The sequence below is a fragment of the Canis lupus genome, chromosome 24, assembly GCF_011100685.1.
Source record: "Canis lupus familiaris isolate Mischka breed German Shepherd chromosome 24, alternate assembly UU_Cfam_GSD_1.0, whole genome shotgun sequence".
Taxonomy (NCBI): Eukaryota; Metazoa; Chordata; class Mammalia; order Carnivora; family Canidae; genus Canis; species Canis lupus.
Window position 1 is genome coordinate 24,692,835 of NC_049245.1, and position 19,149 is coordinate 24,711,983.

At 42.3% G+C, this 19,149-nt stretch overlaps 1 protein-coding gene across 1 annotated transcript; it reads left to right on the forward strand.

The window, feature by feature from the left end:
- The first annotated feature begins 4,699 nt into the window (after positions 1 to 4,699).
- PROCR (protein C receptor) lies at positions 4,700 to 8,168 on the forward strand. The gene is given in 4 exon segments (NM_001314130.1): positions 4,700 to 4,778; positions 6,870 to 7,121; positions 7,528 to 7,806; positions 8,053 to 8,168. Coding segments are annotated over 4 exon segments (726 nt in total).
- The last annotated feature ends 10,981 nt before the right edge of the window (positions 8,169 to 19,149 follow it).

Below are 19,149 nucleotides of genomic sequence, written 5' to 3' on the forward strand. Positions count from 1 at the left end.
CAGTTTCCTGTCTCCCTTATCTTCCTGTGGCATGTACTCTCCGGAGTGGGAAATGCTACCACTGGCTTCCTTCACATCTCTCTGTTCAGTAGGACCTTCATTCTTTAGATCTCAGTCAAATCCAGCTGCTGGCCCTATGCCCACTCTGCTTTGTGATTTTCTGCCCCTTGCCTACCCAGGCCTTGCCTAGTATAGGCTCTGACTCTACAACCTGTCTTTTCCCTTCCCCATCCCAACCCTGAGTGTCGAAGGGGAAAGGGGGATGCCCTCAAGCTGGCCCCACTCACCAGCTTCTGCACCCCCAACACTCTCTTCACATTCCCTGTACCCAAACCCGTACCTCTTTGTTTTGGAGTTCAAATCCCTCCTCTGCGCTTTCACGATGTGTGACGGTGGGCAAGTTACTTAGCCTTTCTGGACGTGAGTTATCTCCTCTGCAACATGGAGACAATGAGCCTGGTGCTATCTGCCCCAGAGAAAACGATAAAGGCCTAGCACCCAGTATGAATTTTTGGCATGTTTTATATTGTATATAACATAAATATTCAGGAGTGTTGGAAGTATGTGTTAAAAAATGTATTTTTTTTTAAGATTTTATCTATTTATTCATGAGAGACACACAGAGAGAGAGAGAGGCAGACACAGGCAGAGGGAGAAGCAGGCTCCATGCAGGGAGCCTGATGTGGGACTCGATCCCGGGACTCCAGGATCACGCCCCGGGCCGAAGGCTGACGCTAAACCGCTGAGCCACCCAGGGATCCCCCCAAAAAATGTATTGATGGAGAGTGATTCCCCGAAAACTTTTGAGACACTAATGTGGTGGTTGAATTCACAAACTTTGGCATCAGAGAAACATGGGTTCATATTTTAGTTTTTGCTGCGTGACCTTAGGTAAGTCACACTCTTAGAGCCTCAGTTTATTAGTAAAACGGTGATATTAATGAAACCTACTTTGAAGGACTGGCATATAAAGTGACATTATTTATGTAAAGAGCTTAACACAGTTCCTGGTCCGCTATAAATGTTGGCTATAATAATAATCGTTACCTCTACTCTTTGATTTTTGGGGTACTGGTATGTATGGAGGGTGCTTGGGATGTAACTATTTTGTTGTCATTTCTGTCTGTGACAGATCTGAGCTTGGTGGAAAAGACCTGTCCGTGATTAGCTCTGTGGATGGTGGTGTGGACCATGTTAACCCCAGTGATGCAGGCCATACCTGCATAGATCAGAGGGACAGCACTCAATTCTAAATTGGTTCAAATAAATAAATAAATAAATAAATAAATAAATAAATAAATTGGTTCAATCATATACTTTATTACTCTCCATCCCAAGGCATCCTCCAGGGTCTCAAAGAAGCAAAAATATGCAAACTCACTAGGAATCAGATAAAGCACAGTAAAACCAAAATGAAGTGCCATTTTACACCCAACCATATGACAATACCAAGGGTTGGCAAGGATATGGAGTGAGGGAAATCCTTGTGCGCTCTTGGGAATGTAAATTGGCCCAACCATTTTGTAAAACATTTTGGCAATTTTTAGTAAAATTAAATATGAATATACCTATGACTCAGCAATTCTACTCCCATGTTTGCACCTACAAAAACTCTCCTATATATGCCCAAGAAGACATGCACAAGGGACACCTGGGTGGCTCAGCGGTTGAGCGCCTGCCTTCAGCCCAGGGCATGATCCTGGAGTCCTGAGATCAAGTCCCACATCGGTCTCCCTGCAGGGAGCTTGCTTCTCTCTCTGCTTATGTCTCTGCCTCTCTCTCTCTGTGTCTTTCATGAATAAATAAAATCTTTAAAAGAAAAGAAAAGAAAAGAAAAAACATACAAGAAAGTCATTACCAACACTTTGTAATAGCAAAAAATGGGGAAAAAACTGTAACAGGAGAATGGATAAATACATTGTGGTATATTCATAAGATGGCATCATAAAGCAGGGAAAATTAATGGACCTACATATAACAACTTGGATGAATTGTATTAATATATTAGGTGAAAAAAGTAAGTTGCGGAGGAATAAGTGCACTTCAATGTTATTTATACAAAGCTCAAAATATGCAAACCACCATTACATATTGTATAAGGATATATGCACATGTAATATAGTATCCAGAAATAAGGAAATGAGAATTAGTGAATTCTGATTAATGGTTTCTTTGGTGATGGGGCAGTGAGAGAATATTTTATTTCTTCTGTTGGGTAGTGAGGACAAATATGTTTGTGATAAAATTCTTTAGGCATGAAAAAACTTCTTCAAATATGGAATGTTTTATAATAATTGTTTTAGTAAAAGCCAAGACAGTATAACTGGCAGTGATTTTAAGGCCATCTACTTTTCCTGAGTCCCAGTCCAGGAAAACAAGGCCCACCATGTTTCTTTTGACTAGACCATTTTGGCAAGCTGACTTGGTTAATTCTAAGCTCGTCGAAAATGATCGAGAGGTGAGCATGGACAATTGCATATATTCGGTTCAGAGAATGGGAGCCTGATATGTGACTAGGGTTTGCCCTGATTCCACTATGACATCAACTCTTCCCCCAAGGAACAGTGTATAAAACAAAGAAGGTAAAACTCCCACCTCAGCCCTTTACCCAATCCCATTTCCCAAAGCTAATCTCTATTGAGAGCACCCCCACCCCGTATTCTTCCTATGTAAATACCAATACACAGATATACACATAGATTTTTTTAAAATATGAAAATGGAATTATATGTATTACTTGGACGGAAGTAAGCTTTTAAGCCAAACTAGATGGAATTATACTTGTGCATCATTCCACACTTCCCTTTCTCACTTATCAATGTCTCATGTCAGTACCTCAACTCAGATGATATGCCACCTTCTTCCACCATAATTTATTACTTAAACTTTTATTTTTAATTCAACATAAGCTATATCATCACATTTTAGGTGCAAAATTTTCAAACAATACAGATAGAGTGATAAAACCCTTCACAAAATAGACTGAAAAGGCCTTCCACAGAATTGCCATCCCTAACACATACACACAGCACCTACATACACATTTAGACATGTATGCACACACATGTTTACACACTGCACATATATACATGCATACTTGCACATACACATGCATACACACACTCATATACACACATATACAGATGTGCACACACACAAACACCCCCTACACATACACACATATATACTTTTAACCTCAGGCTCCTCTCTGATAATAAATCACTAGAGATAAATCACTGCTGTATTTGATGTACATCCTTTCAGATTCTTTTACTCTCATAAAGAAATAGGTTGTTTAGTTGTCATGTATGTGGTTGACAAATAAATGGTTCTAAACCTAATGTACCTAATATCCTGCAACTTACTCTTAGAGATTTATGCATATCTTAACTATCTCATTCAGTCACCTGTTAGCTGATATTATTATTTATATTTATTATTATTTATTATGTGGTCTATTCTAAGCACAGTAGCAAACAAGATGGACAACCTCTTGGGGCTCATATTCTGCTGGGACATTCAGATAATAAACATGTACATGAACAAATAATATAATTTCAGGTAATATTAATATGAAAATAGAGTGGAGATTAGGGAGGGGAGGTTTTTTTTTTAAACTACTTTATAGTATTCACAATATGGATTACCATAGTTTCAGGGGGTGACTTCCAAATTTTTCCACTTGCTTCCCAGAGTAAGAAATACATTTTATTTTATTTTATTTTATTTTATTTTATTTTATTTTATTTTATTTTATTTTTTTAAGAAATACATTTTAAACTGCTGTTCAAAATCCATCACAGAAACATACAAGCACAAAACTGAAACACACATGTATACAACTGAACAAATATTTCATGAAATAATGCTTACTCTGATCCAAGACGAGGTACTGAAAATCCTTATTGTTCTATTTCATAAAAACAAAAACAAGACCCCCGCTAAACTGTTTTCATTATCCAGTAGTAGATTGTGACCTCAGATTGAAAAATATTGCTTTAAGTGACAAATCCACTGATGAGATTTAGATTGTTCATAATTCTCTCCTACTACAAACAGCACTGTAGTGAGCTGTTTTATACTCATTTTGTAACTATGTATTTCTGAGAGTAAGATCCCTGATTGTGTAATTACTATTTACTTAAAATCCTGATAAAATGTAGCCAGCATGCTGGTAAACTAAACTCTAATCCCCATCTGTTACCACCATGACATATAAACTTCCTTTGGGAAAGTCTCCGCACCTCTCTGGGCCTCAGTTTCCCCATCAGTAACCTGCTGATCTCTCTATCTACACCCTAGAGTCCACTCTAAGTTGAAAGCAGATGCCCCACCCCCTGACTCAGCGAGGGCAGAACTTCTCTCTGAACTTGACACCCCCTTTTTCCGCTCCCTGTTGGAAGAGGCCCAGAGAAAAGGGAAAAGCAGGTCTGGGCATGAGGGCCGATGCAGGGTGGGGCAGGGGAAGGGCAAGAGGGAGGCCAGCCCCCTAGTAGGAAATGAGACAGGGTAGGAATAACACTTTATAAGCCTGCCGCCCTCTTCCTCCTCCTATCCCCTGGCCACCTTCCAGCCTCCTCCTTTCAGCCTCCTCCCCTTCCAGACAGTCCTTACTTCTTTCCCCTCTAGGCTGCAGCCAGCCTGAGCCCCCTGCCTGCCGAGTCAGGATCCCAGGTGGGGTAAGAACCTCAGCGCCAGGATGTTGACAACATTGCTGCCACTGCTGTGTCTGCTGCTCCTGCCCAGCTGGGCCTTTTGTAGCCAGGAAGCCTCAGATGGTGAGTCAGGGGCACATCTCCTTCCTCAGGATGGTTCTGGAGACTCGCAGCCTGGGTACAGGGGGAGGACCAGAGGAATATTTCTGCAGTGCTGGTGCCTGCAGCCAGCCTGATCTCTCTATAGGGCAGGAAGGGTCCTGGGGACTGATTTGTGTCCCAAAGCCAAGGTGAGGAGATACAGTTTGGCCTGGGGAGGGGGGTGATGGAAGAGGCTGGGGAAACAGGACTGGAGAAATGGGAAGGGACGCGTAAAAAGGGCAAGAGGATTAGCCCTGCGAAGAGGGATGAGTCTGGAGAGGGAGTGCTGAGGGTGATGTGGATTTGCTGAGTCCAGGGAAGACGGGAAGAGACTCTGGGAAGAGATGACAGGTGGAAGGAATGGGAAGCCACCGGAGAGGCTAGGGCTGAGGGAAGCAAGGCAAAATAGATCAGAGAAGGTGGAAGACGGGTGGCAGGCAGCGGGGGAAAGTCTGGGGAAGAGAAGCCATGGTCCATGGGAGAACTCACAGGTAGCTGTATAAGCAAAGAAAGGAATTATTGCCCTGCCCTGTGATGGCACAGGGACCCACGTCCTCTTCCCCTTCCTGCTCCAGTCTTCCCATACTGGTGAAAAGGGAGCAATTCACCAGTATTCTGGGAGCGCTCACTACCATTAATACATGCACTGACTCATCTAACCCCCAAGATATCTCTACTACGGTGGGCAGTATGATTCTCTCCATTTTAGAGGTGAGGAAATTGGGCACAGGGCAGTTAAGAGCCTTATCTAGGGTTACCCACGCAGATCTGCTTATTCACATCTGCAGACAGAGAGCATAAATTTTCATATGCAAACAAAGGACAAGGCACACACATACACACACACACACACACATGCACACACAGAATGACAACGCCAGACTCATTCCCTCATGGATTCTCGAGGCATCAATCCTGTGCCAGGCCTTTAATAGGGGTAGAAGGCAGAGATAATCAGACATGATTCTATAGCCTAGGGGAGCCTGGAATAGTCTGTGTATTTTGAGACAGTTATGTGGAATCTGGAATCATTGAAACAGACCCACTGTATCTGGGAAGGTAAAGAGGAGAGGCATTAGGAAAACTTCTCCAAGGAGAGGGCAACAGAATGGGGTCTTAAAGCACGAATAGAAGTTTGCCTGGAGGCAGAGCAACCCTGACATGCTATTGATTTTAACCAAAAGGCAGCATGAGGAACTCCAAGTACTTTACTATATCGAAGGACAGGAAGAGGCCAGAGAAGGCGGATGGGACCTGGTCTCCTGCAGCCTCAAATGCCAAGCTAAAGGCTTTGGATGTCATTCTGCGGACAGCTCTCCTATGCGGAGACAATATGGCTGAGTGGTTAAAAGTGCTGGACTCACACAGCCTGTGCTCAAACCTTGGTTCTGCTAAACATTTTAGCCTGCTCCCTTACGGACTGAGGTTAATAACAGTAGCCACTGCATTAAGCTAATGGGAGGAAAGCACAAATAAGATAATAATGTGTGTAGGTACAGTGTTTGGCTCATAATAAGTACTTAACAGCTATTATTACTATTACTAGTGATAGGGGAGTGTGTCACTGGAGCATTTTAAGTAGGAGAAGGGCATAATCTTATTTCTGGGAGAAGATGGAGGTCAGATTGGAAGGAGTGAAACTGACAATGAGGGCAGAGGGATGAGGAAGGACGTTACTACCCCAGGCCAGATGAGAACCCATGAGGCCTGAAGTAAGGCAGTGGCGGAGGACAGGAGAGAACAGGAGATGGAATGGGATTTTATTGTAGGTCAGGATTTGTTGACCAACCGGAAATGGGGGTAGTTAGGGGTGAGAAAGATCGGGGTGGCTCTTCCACTGACTGGATTACCCTGGGGCAAATGGCTTCTGCTCTTTCCAGCCTCAGTTTCCTTATCTGTAAAACGGAGATAATAATCCCTGTCCTGCTCTCCTGACAGGGTTATGGGAGGATGGGTGGAAGAACACTTTATAGTTCATGAATGGCCGAGAAGGTGGGCGGCCGCCTTTGGTAGGGGATTATTATCTGAGCTTCACGCCAGCCCAAGGCCTGACGCGCTGACACCTATCCTCAGGCCCTCGGAACCTCCACATGCTGCAGATCTCCTACTTCCGCGACCCCTATCAAGTGTGGCACCGGGGCAACGCGTCGCTGGGGGGACTAACGACGCACGTGCTGGAAGGCCAGGGCACCAACGTCACGATCCTCCAGCTGCAGCCCTTGGAGGAGCCCGAGAGCTGGGCGCGCAGAGAGCGCCGCCTGAAGACCTACCTGGACGAGTTCAACCTGCTGGTGCGGCTGGTGCACCAGGAGCGGCGCGTGAACTGTGAGCGGCGCTCGCGCGCGGAGGGGGCGGGGCGGCCCGGGCGAGGGGCGGGGAGGCCTGTGGGAGGGACTCGATGAGGGCGGGCCTTGGGGAAACGGGGCGGGGCCTTTTGTAAGGGGCGGGGTTCCAGGAGGGTCTCTTGGATAGCCGGCGCCTCGTGGGTTGGCCCGCTCTGAGGAGCCCAGGTGTCAGGCACCTGCCTTCGCTGATCGCAGGGTGGGAGCCTGAAGAGGAGTGAGTGTCCAAGTTGCGGGCCCTCTGTCAGGCCCTCTTCTTGCATGGCCTCGGGGTTGACCTGTTGCTAGACCCTGTCCCTGATCCACCCTAAACCCCATTTTGGTGGACTTCCTCCCACACCTGGCGCCCTTCCTACGCAGCACTCTCACCCTGAATTCCCCATCCACAGTTCCTCTGACCATTCGCTGCTCCCTGGGCTGTGAGCTGCCTCCTGAGGGCTCTCCAGCCCACGTCTTCTTTGAAGTGGCTGTGAATGAGAGCGCCTTTGTGAGTTTCCAGCCAGAGAAAGCCTTATGGGTGGCAGGGCCCCAGGTACCCTCCAGAGTGGTCACCTACACTCTGCATCAGCTCAACTCCTACAATCGTACTCGGTACGAACTGCGAGAATTCCTGCAAGACACCTGTGTCCAGTACGTGCAGGAACACAATGCTTCAAAAAACTCAAAAGGTATGACGGGATCAGGAATGGGCCTGTGTATTGAGTGGGTTCCATGCAAATGGATAGACCTAAAGGATGGATACCTTGAGCAACAGGAGGCCCAAGGCTGGGGGTTTGAGACAGAGTATATACAGCTTATGTCACTTAAGAGAACTAGCCCTCTTCCTTGGGTAGAAATCCTTTAGGGTTTGACTCAAACCATGGACAAGAATCTCAGAGGTATTTCTTCAGGCTAACTCTGTGCATGTTCTGCAGGGAGCCAAACAGGACGCTCCTACACCTCTCTGGTCCTGGGTGTCCTGGTGGGCAGTTTCATCATCGTTGGTGTGGCTGTAGGCATCTTCCTGTGCACAGGTGGACGGCGGTGTTGATCACTCTCCAGCCCCCTCTGAGAAAGAGCTGGACTGATGAGGCTGGCAAGGAAAGATCTCAGCTTACTGCAAAACCAAAGAGATTCCCCATCTGGGACGTTATATCCCAGAAGGTTTGGAGTGGCAGCTCCTCTCCCTGATCTGCCCACCAAGAATTTGGGGGCGGGGAAGGAGAGGGAGGAAGTTAGGTAGACAGAGTTGAAGTTGCATGCTTTGCTGAATTGGTCTGAGAAGCGAATTCTTATCTTTGTGGAAAACAGATGATGGAGTTGGGTGGGGGTGGAGGAGGTCTATGGCCCATCTTTCAAAGGCAGAATCACCTGAGACATTCAAACCACCTAATAAATACAAGAAGTCTATCCACAACCAAAATAAACAACATTCAATGCTTCCAGGCATGGCAGACTTGGAAAGGGATGCTGGTATAATAGAGGTAGACAGAGATATCCAGAGAAATGGTGAACGTGTAAAATAGAAATAATATGGGAACAGAGAATTATCAATTACTTAATAATATTATTAATAAATTCCTTACTTATGTATATGGCATTATTTATTCCCCCTCTACTTTGCAAAACTTCTGGAAAATTAGCCTATACCTTTTGCTTCTACTTCCTCAGCTCTAGCTCACTCCTAAACCACTACAGCCTGACTTCCCTATAAACTGCTCTAAGATCATCAATGACCTTCAATTGTAAACTCTTCATCCCACCTGATATATGCAACATTTCCCTTTGTGGACTAGAACTCTCTTCTTACCCTAACTTCTGAGATACCATACTTCTAATTTTTAGAAACTGTTCTGGCCACTCAGTAGATCCTTTTGCCTTTGTCGTCTTACTCAATTCACCTTGGAAATGTGGCTTCCTTAGAATTCCATTTTTTGGCTTTTCTTGTTCCCATTTAAATTGTACCCTTTGTGGATGACCTACTAATTCCCATGGCTTCATATGCCATCTATCTGTGTTTTTCATGGGGAAGCAGTATAATCCTGTCTTTGAAAGCAGGCATTTTGTCATCAGACATGAGTTTTACGTCTTTGAGTCAGGCATTTAACTTCCTCAAGTCTCAGTTTCCTCATAAACAAAGGGTATAATAAAATATACAAAAATGGTATAATAAAAATAGCACCTACCTCATAGAGACATTATGAGTATGAAATAAAAATACACAAATAATATAACATATGTATGCTCAATAAATGTAGCACCTGCTGCTGACCTCCAGACCCCCACATTTGCATTGATTCTTGAAAATCATCTCCACCTTAATATTTTGCAGACATTTCTGAGTCAACATGTTCTAAATTAGATTCCTTATCTTTCTCCCCAAACCTATTCTCTCTCCTCTATGTCTACTATCAGTTAAACAGAATTACTATCAAATCATATTAGTGTAGAGACCTCAGTGTTAACCTGTATTTACTCCCTCTTCATCCCCACCTACAGAATATAGTATCTTTAGAATACTCTATTTCCACAGTCTTGCTTTTTTTCAAGATATGGTCACTCGTCTCTTTCTCTGTGGCAGGCATGAGGGTGTACCATGAGGTTCTACCTTCAAAGAAAGACTAGCCATTTTACTACAGGGAGTTGAGGCAGCAGATAGCCTCCAGCTGCTTCATTTCCTTTAGTGTCTGCCTCACCTGCAGGGAACAGTCCTGCGGGAGGTCATGTTCCTCCTGGGGCTGTCCTCATCTGGTGACTGAGGAAAGCAAGGGTGTAGAGGTTCAGCCATTCTGGCCCACTGCAGGACAATTCTGATAAGCAGTATTCACTCCAGAGCTCCTTGTCAGGTGAGCTGGATCTCTGTCAGATGTACATTTCAGTTTGACTTCTCCCTCTATTCAATCCTACTTCCTTTTCCTAGTTAGTATCTTCTACCTCAAACTGTCTATCTGCTTCTGGAAAACCCAACCTGTGACTGACAATCTTTCTTTCTTTCTTCCTTTCTTTTTCTCTCTCTCTCGATTGAGAAAATTTCTCAATCTTGTACGTGGACTATGGCAGTGGCCTCCTCCTAACTATTCTCCTGGTCTCTAACTTCTCTGAGTTCTTATTCATCTACATGGCAATAAACAAACAAACAAACATAGATTTGATCATGTCATCATTGTTCTGCCTTGTGAATTCCACAATACTTAGTGAGCTAAATTAAGAATCCGCAAAATGATATTCAAGGCTTTGTACAATCTGGCCTCATCCAAAGTTTCAAATTTTATATCCTACCACTTTCCTTCACCCACTTGTGCTTTAGATTATCAATTTTAAAAAGCATCTTTTTAAATAACAGAAGCAATACAACACAGAAATTTACAAAGAAAGTTTTACAAAGAGAAAAGTGAAAGACCTATGCTTTCTCCTTCTCCCCAACCCTTATCACAACAGTATGCCAAGATTCTTAGTTTCCATCAATGAAAACCAATTCTGCCAACTTAAAAAAGAAATAAACATATCGGGAGGTTATCAAGTAATCCTCAGTTTGATAGGAAGGCTAGCTAATCAAGCTCAGAAAATAGAACCAGGAATCTCAGCCAAAGTCACAGCACAGGAATGGTTTAGGTAAGGAGACCACAGCTGGAACCACTACCTCCCTCACCACTGCATGCTGCTATCCTAAATGAATTCTACTCTGTCCCCTGTGTTTTTATACTATTTATTCAAGATTCAAAGTCTTGGTGGGAACATCCAAATGACCAAGCCTAAATCATGTTGCCCTTGCCTTAGCCGCAAGAGGGGAAAAGGGAAACTTTATGAGATGTAGCAAGATTAGGGGGCAATGTATAGCTGTAAGTACCTATATTAAAAAGAAGTATCTCAAGTCAATAATCTTACTTTCCACCTAAAGAAGGTAGAAAAAGAGGAGTAATCCAAACCTTAATCAAGCAGAGAAAGGGAAATAATAAGTATTAGAGAAAATAAATAAAATAGAGACTAGAAAAACAATAAAGAAAATCAATAAAACCTTTTTTGTTGAAAAGATCAATAAAATTATCAAGACTTTAGGTAGACTTGCTGATTAAAAAAATGAGATCAAATTACAAAAATGTTACAGAAATTACATTAGAAAAATAAAAATGGTTATAAGGAATACTACGAACAACTATATGCCTAGCAAATTAGATAACTGGGATGAAATGAACAAGTTCCTAGACAGTGCTTGACACAGATGCAGAAGAAATAGAAACTCTAAATAAATATGTAATAAATAAAGAAATTGAATTAGTCATTTTAGAACTTCCTACAAAGAAAAGCCCAGGCCCAAATTACTTCACTAGGGAATTCCACTACATTTAAAGGAGAATTAACATCGATCCTTGATAAACTCTTCCAAAAAATAAAAGAGGAAGAAATACTTTCCAGGCCATTCTATGAAGTCAGTTTTATCTTGACACTAAAACCACAAAGAGACCTCAGAAGACAAATCCTTAACTAAATCCTAGCAATACATAAAAATGATTATACACTGATCAAGTGAGATTTATCTCAGGGATGCCAAGTTAGTTCAACATATGAAAGTTAATTAGTATAATACACCATATAAATAAAATAATGGCAAAACCCATACAATCATCTCAATAGATGCAGAACAAGCATTTGATAAAATCCAATACTTTATCATGATAACAGCACTCAACAAACTAGGAATATAGAGGAACTTGTTCAACCTGATAAAAGTTACCTAAAATCCCATAGCTGGGGCACCTGGGTGGCTCAGTGATTCAGCGTCTGCCTTTGGCTCAGGTCATGGTCCTGGGGTCCTGGGATCGAGTACTGCACCAGGCTTCCCGCAGGGAGCCTGCTTCTTCCTCTGCCTATGTTTCTGCCTCTTTCTCTGTCTCTCATGAATAAATAAATAAGGTCTTTAAAGTAAAATAAAATAAAATCCCACAGCTAACATCATACTTGATGAAATATTGAAACTTTCCCCCCTAGAATCAGAAACAAGACAAGGATTTCTCCTTTTTCTACTTAATTTCAACATGTATTATATTTGAGATTCTAGCCTGATGACTCAGGCAAGGAAAAGAAATAAAAGGCATCTGGATTGGAAAGAAGAAAGTGAAGGTATACCTATTCAGAAATGACATGATCTTGTATATAGAAAATCCTAAAGAATCTACACAAGAAAAAACCTTGTTTATTAGATCTGATAGACCAGTTTAGTAAGGTTGCAGAAATCAATATCAATATATAAAAATCAACTGTAGGGCAGCCTGGGTGGCTCAGCAGTTTAGCGCCACCTTTGGCCCAGGCCGTGATCCTGGAGATCCAGGATCAAGTCCCATGTCTGGCTCCCTGCATGGAGCCTGCTTCTCCCTCTGCCTGTGTCTCTGTCTCTCTCTCTGTCTCTCTCATGAATAAATAAATAAATAAAATTTTAAAAATCAACTGTATTTCTATGCACTAGCAATGGACAATCCAATAATGAAATTTAAAAGAGAATTCTAGGGGCACCTGAGTGGCTCAGTTAATTAAACATCTGATTCTTCATCTTAGGATCATGAATTCAAGCCCCATGTTGGGTTCTACACTAGGTATGGAGCCTATTTTTTTTTCAAAGATTTTACTTATTTATTAGAGAGATTGAGAGTGAACACAGGCAGGGCGAGCATCAGGGACAGAGGGAAAAGCAGGGCCCTCGCTGAGTGGGGAGCCCAGTGCAGGGCTACATCCCAGGACTCCAAGATCATGACCTGAGCCAAAGTCAGACACTTAACTGAGCCACCCTGACACCCCTGGGGCCTACTTTAAAAAATAAAAGAGAGGGGAGCCTGCTTCTCCCTCTGCCCCTCCTCTGTTTATGCTCACTCTCTCACTCTCTCCCTGTTTCTCTCAAATAAATAAAATATTTTTTAAAAAATGGATCAAAGAGGGTAGCCCCAGTGGTGCAGTGGTTTAGCGCCGCCTGCAGCTCAGGGCGTGATCCTGGAGACTCTGAATTGAGTCCCACATCAGGCTCTTGCATGGAGCCTGCTTCTCCCCCTGCCTGTGTCTTCTGCCTCTCATTCTCTTTCTGTGTCCCTATGAATAAATAAATAAAATACTTTTTAAAAAATGGATCAAAGAAAAAAATGGGATGCCTTGGGATGCCTAGGTGGCTCAGTGGTTTGAGCGTCTGCCTCTGGCTCAGGGTGTGATCCCAGAGTCCTGGGATCAAGTCCCACATCGGGCTCCCTGCATGGAGCCTGCTTCTCCCTCTGCCTATGTCTCTGCCTCTCTCTCTGTGTGTGTGTTTCTAATGAATAAATAAAATCTTTTAAAAAATGGATCAAAGACCTAAATATATGATCCAAAGCCATAACATTCTTGGGACACCCAGCTGGCTCAGTTGGTAGAGCATGCAACCCTTGTTCTTCGGTTAGTGACTTCAACCTCCACATTTGATGTAGAGATTGCTTAAAAATAAAATCTGTAAAAAATCCATAAGTGTAAATATTTGTCTTAGATTAAGCAATAGTTTCTTAGCTGTGTTACAAAAAGCACAAACAACAAAAGAAAGAAAAATAGATGAATTGGACTTCACCAAAATAAAAATACTTTTGTGCTTCCCAGGGTACTATTAATAAAGTGAAAAGGCACTCCACAAGATAGAAGAAAATATTTGTAAATTACATATCTCATAAGGATCTAGTATCCAAAATATAGAAAGGACTCTTACAACACAGCAATGAAAAGACAAATAACCCAATTACAAATAGGCAAAGGATTTGAATTGACACTCCTCAAAGATATACTAGTGGGCAATAAGCACATGAAAAGATGCTCAACATTATTAATCATTAAGGAAATGCAAATCAAAATTGCAATGAGATACTAATTCACACCATCCAGAATGGCTATAATAAAAAAGACAGACAATAGTAACAAGTGTTGACAAGGATGTGGAAAAAGTAGAACCCTTATACAGTGCTGGTGGGAATGTACAAATGGTGTAGCCATTTTGGAATACATTTGACAGTTCCTAAAAATTCATCAGAGAGTTACCATAAGACTCAGCAGTTCCACTCTCATACTCAAGAGAATAGGACACACATGTCTATAAATATACTTGTATGTGAATGTTCACAGCAGCATTATTCATAACAGAAAAATGTGAAAACAATCCAAGTGTCTATTAATTGATGGATGGATAAACAAAATGGTATGGTATGTGTGTACAACAGAATATTATGTTGCCTGAAAATGAATGAAGTACTAATATATGTTACAATATGAATGAACCTTGAAAACATTATAAACCAAAGAAGAAAGCAACCACAAAGAACCTTGTCTTGTATGTTCCACTTACATGAAATTTCCAGAAGAGGCAATCCATAGATCCAGAAAGTAGATTAGCAGTGCCTAATGCTGGGGGAATGGAGTGGTGAATGAGAGTCATGACTAAAGGATACACAGTTTCTTTTTTGGAGTTATGAGAATATCCTAAACTTACATTGTGGTGATGGATGCACAGTTCTGAATTTAGTTTAAAAAAACACACACTGAATTGAGGGGCACCTGGGTGGCTCAGTCAGTTGAGTGTCTGACTCTCGGTTTCAGCTCAGGTCATGATCTCAGGGTCATGGAATCGAGCCCCACATCTTGAGTTCCATGCTCAGTGGGGAGTCTGCTTGGGATTCTCTCTCCCTCTCCCTTTGCCCCTCCCCCCTGCTTGCTCTCTCTCACACAAATAAATAAATAAATCTTTTTAAAAACCCACTGAATTGTATACTTTGAATGAATTTTATGACATATGAATTACATTTCAATAAAAATATTACAAAGGGGTAACAAGAAAACAATCTTGAATATGAAGAAAGAAAACAATACCTGCTTAGATCAGCAGCCATCTAAAAATGCTAATAATTATTAGAAAGAGAGAGTGAGAGAGCCTCTGGAGTTAGATTAGTCCACAGTGTGATGGACCTTCCACTGTGTCCACAGGGAGGAATAGGAGGTAAATGATCAAATATTAGACCTGAACACCCTTGTCCTGATGGCAAAATTGAAGCTGGGAAGGACCAAGTAGCATACCCATGAACAAGAGCTGGAACTAGAGCCTGGGACTTCTAACATGTTCCTGAGCTATTCCTGTGACCCCATGCCCTGGGAGGGGGCAGGAGGCCCAAGTTGAAGGAGGAGTAACGGGATTCTCTGGAAAGCTCATATCCATATCCAAAAGCAGGAGAGGTAAAGTCAGGAGAACAGTAGGCTGAGTATGTCTTGACCCTTTAGGGCCAGAAGTATGATCCTCATGTCCAGGATATTCTACAACACGGAATAGAAATAGAATAGAAATAGAGAGTGAATAGAGTGAATAGAAAGCTCATGTGCGGGGATCCCTGGGTGGCGCAGCGGTTTGGCGCCTGCCTTTGGCCCAGGGCGCGATCCTGGGGACCTGGGATCGAGTCCCGCATCGGGGTCCCGGTGCATGGAGCATGCTTCTCCCTCTGCCTGTGTCTCTGCCTCTCTCTCTCTCTCTCTGTGTGTGACTATCATAAAAAAAAAAAGAAAGAAAGAAAGCTCATGTGCTCATGCTTATCCATGTGAATGTTTGTTCATAGCTGTGCGACCTTGGTTGATAAGTCAGTGCTCCTTTCTGAAAGGGAATGTGTAATTTCTAAGATACCTTCCTGCTCTGATAACCAGGATTCTAAGTCCCTAAGTCCAGACTGCTGGCACTTGGGCAACTAGAAGTGTCCTAAAAGTGCCCTTGTTCTCGGAATAACCTCAGAATATTTGGCTTAGGCCTGTCCCCTGACAGACTCCTGGAGGTCATGTTGGAGTTTACACAAGAATTAAACAAATCTGGAATAAATATAAACAAGTGGCTCTGCAGTGTATTCTAAAAATCTCCTTCTGTGTGGCTTGTATTTCTGTGTTCCTCTACCTTGTAATTCAGTTTAATGTTTATCTTTTGATTTTATGCCTCCTGTCAGGCAGCCTGAGGTTTAGAGTTTTGTACCCAATACAGCTAACTGTTGCTGGGGCTTAATTTGATGCAAAGCGTTCTAACTGCTCTCAGGGATGCAGAAAGGGGTAAAACATGATCCCTGCCCAGGAGCTTATGGTCTAGAGGAAGATATGTACAAGAAATGAAAAAGGTACAAAGTAATTATGAGCTATGTATTGAGGGAAAGGATCAGGGAAAGCTGCAGAGAGGTCATATATTTCATTTGGGCCTTGAAGAAAGAGAATTTTACTAGGTGGAAAGGAGAAAGATGGTTTCTCCCTCTTAGGCTAAGATCTTTGAGGGAAGAATAATATCTTATTTATTAACATGTTCCTGACACTGAGCATAATACCTAACTCAAGGAAAGAGCCCAGTACATCTTTGTTCAGTAAGTGAATAATGAGTGGGTTCTTGCACAAAGTCCAAGGGGTGAAAGTACACTGTATATTTGGGGAATGGTAAATGGTCTGATGGGGCTGCTCTGAAATAAGTTTATGGAAGAAAATGTGGGAGATGAGATGAAACACTTGGGTATCAGATTAAGAATGGTAGGCTGAGGGCAGCCCGGGTGGCTCAGCGGTTTAGCGCTGCCTTCAGCCCAGGGTGTGATCCTGGAGACCCAGGATCGAGTCCCACATTGGGCTCCCTGCATGGAGCCTGCTTCTCTCTCTCTCTCTCTCTCTCTCTCTCTCTCTGTCTCTTATTAATAAATAAATAAAATCTTAAAAAAATGGCAGGCTAAGAAGTTATACTTAATTATATAGGCTAACTATAGGTTATCCATTTCTTTGTCTAGGGAAATAATACCTTTGTTCAACTTCATATTCTTAATATCTAGAACAGCCACAGGGATTTAGAAGATAGACAACAAATGGCTAGATTAATGAATGAACTAAAGACTTTTGAGAAAGGAAGTTATTTCATCCTATCTCAGGTTCTTACTACTACTAATCCTTCACTTGCAATTTTAGAAAAAGTTTTTAGAAAAAGTTTTATATGCAGTTTTAGAAAAGTTTAGAAAAGTTATAGAAATATTTTTATTCTATTATCTCGTTAAAAATTTGGCTGATCCACCCAACAAGTTCATCAGGAAAGAAGGGCAGATGTTATTCTCATTTCCTGGCCAATCTTGTGAAACTGAATGAAGGAAATCTCATTCAAAATGATGGGAGGGAAAAAAAAAAAAAAAAAAAAAAAAAAATGATGGGAGGGGGTGGAGGGGGGTCACCTGGGTGATTCTGTGGGCTAACGGGGTCTTACTCTTGGTTCTGGCTCAGGCCCTGATCTCTGGGTTATGAGATCCATCCCCAGGTAGGGCTCTATGCTCAGTGCGGAGTCTGCTTAGGATTCTCTCCACACCTCCCCCCCCCCCCGCCTCTCTCCCCTGCTCATTCACTCTCTCCCTCTAAAATTAAAAAAAAAAAAAAAAAAAAAGGAGTCTTTAAAAATAAGTAAATAGGGATGCCTGAGTGGTTTAGCGGTTGAGCTACTGCCTTCGGTTCTGGGCGTGATCCCAGGGTCCCAGATGGAGTCCTGTATCGGCCTCACGGCGGGGATCCTACTTCTCACTCGGCCTATGTCTGCTTCTCTGTGTTTCTCATGAATAAATAAATAAAATATTTTAAAAATAAAACAAACAAACAAATAAATAAATTTATAGTAAATAATAAATAAATATTTATTTATTTTTAAAGATCCTATTTATTTATTCACGAGAGACAGAGAGAGAGGCAGAGACACAGGCAGAGGGAGAAGCAGGCTCCATGCAGGGAGCCCGACGCGAGACTCGATCCTGGGTCTCCAGGATCACACTCTGGGCGGAAGGCGGTGCTAAACCGCTGAGCCACCCGGGCTGCCCAAATTTATTTATTTTTAAAAATGGACCGGGAGGCCAGCAGGGGGAGCACTCACCCATTACCAACACTGTCCATTGCGGATCCTAACGTGAAGAAACAGATCTTGCATTCCCAGCAAGAGAAAGCCTGCTTTACTGCTCCAGGCAAGAGGCTGGAAGATTTTCTCCTGGCCCAAGAATAACCAGGCCAATAAGAAACTGCCACAACTCCCCCAATGAGAAGCCATCACCACCCTGAACTCTCACTTTGCTCAAATGGACTTTCCTTCAAAGTAATCCCTCCCAACTTCCTCCTCTTTTCTCTGTAAAGTACCATTCCTCTCCTTTGTTCTCCTGACTTGCCTATGGTTTCACCCTAGTTTACTGGTCCCAAATTGCAACAATCAAAAATCAGTGAATGTGGGATCCCTGGGTGGCTCAGCGGTTCAGCGCCTGCCTTTGGCCCAGGGTGTGATCCTGGAGTCCTAGGATCGAGTCCCGCGGCGCGATCCAGGCATGGAGCCTGCCTCTCCCTCTGCCTATGTCTCTGCGTCCTCTCTGTCTCTCATGAATAAGTAAATAAAATCTTTTTAAAAATAAATTAAAAAAATAAAAAAATAAACAATATAATTTATAACTGCACCAAAGTAATGAAATACGTAGGGATAAATATAACAAAATATATGATGGATCCTTATGCTGATAACTATAAAATACCAATGAAGGAAATCAAGGAAGACCTAAATAAATGGAGTAATAGAACATAATTAATTGTTCTATTACTCAATTTATTCTATTAATTGAACATGGTTCAGTTTTTGTTAGGATGTCAATTCTCTCCAAATTGGAATACAGATTCAAAACAGCCCCAGATGAAATCCCAGCAGAGTTTTTTTTAATAGATATCAATAAGTTGATTCTAAAATGTATACGGAAATGCAAAAGAACTAGAAAGCTAAAACAGTTTTGGAAAAGTAGAGAACTCACCCTATCTGATTTCAAGACTTACTACACTTATACACTAATAAAGAGAGTGTGGTATTGGCAAAAGGGTAGACACATGGATCAATAGAACAGAATAGAGTCCAGAAATAGATTGGCACAAATATGGCCAATTGATTATTTTACAAAAGTGCAATGGGGAATTATTGTCTTTTCAATAAATGATGCTGGAGTAACTGGACATTCTTATGCAAAAATGTAAACCTTGAC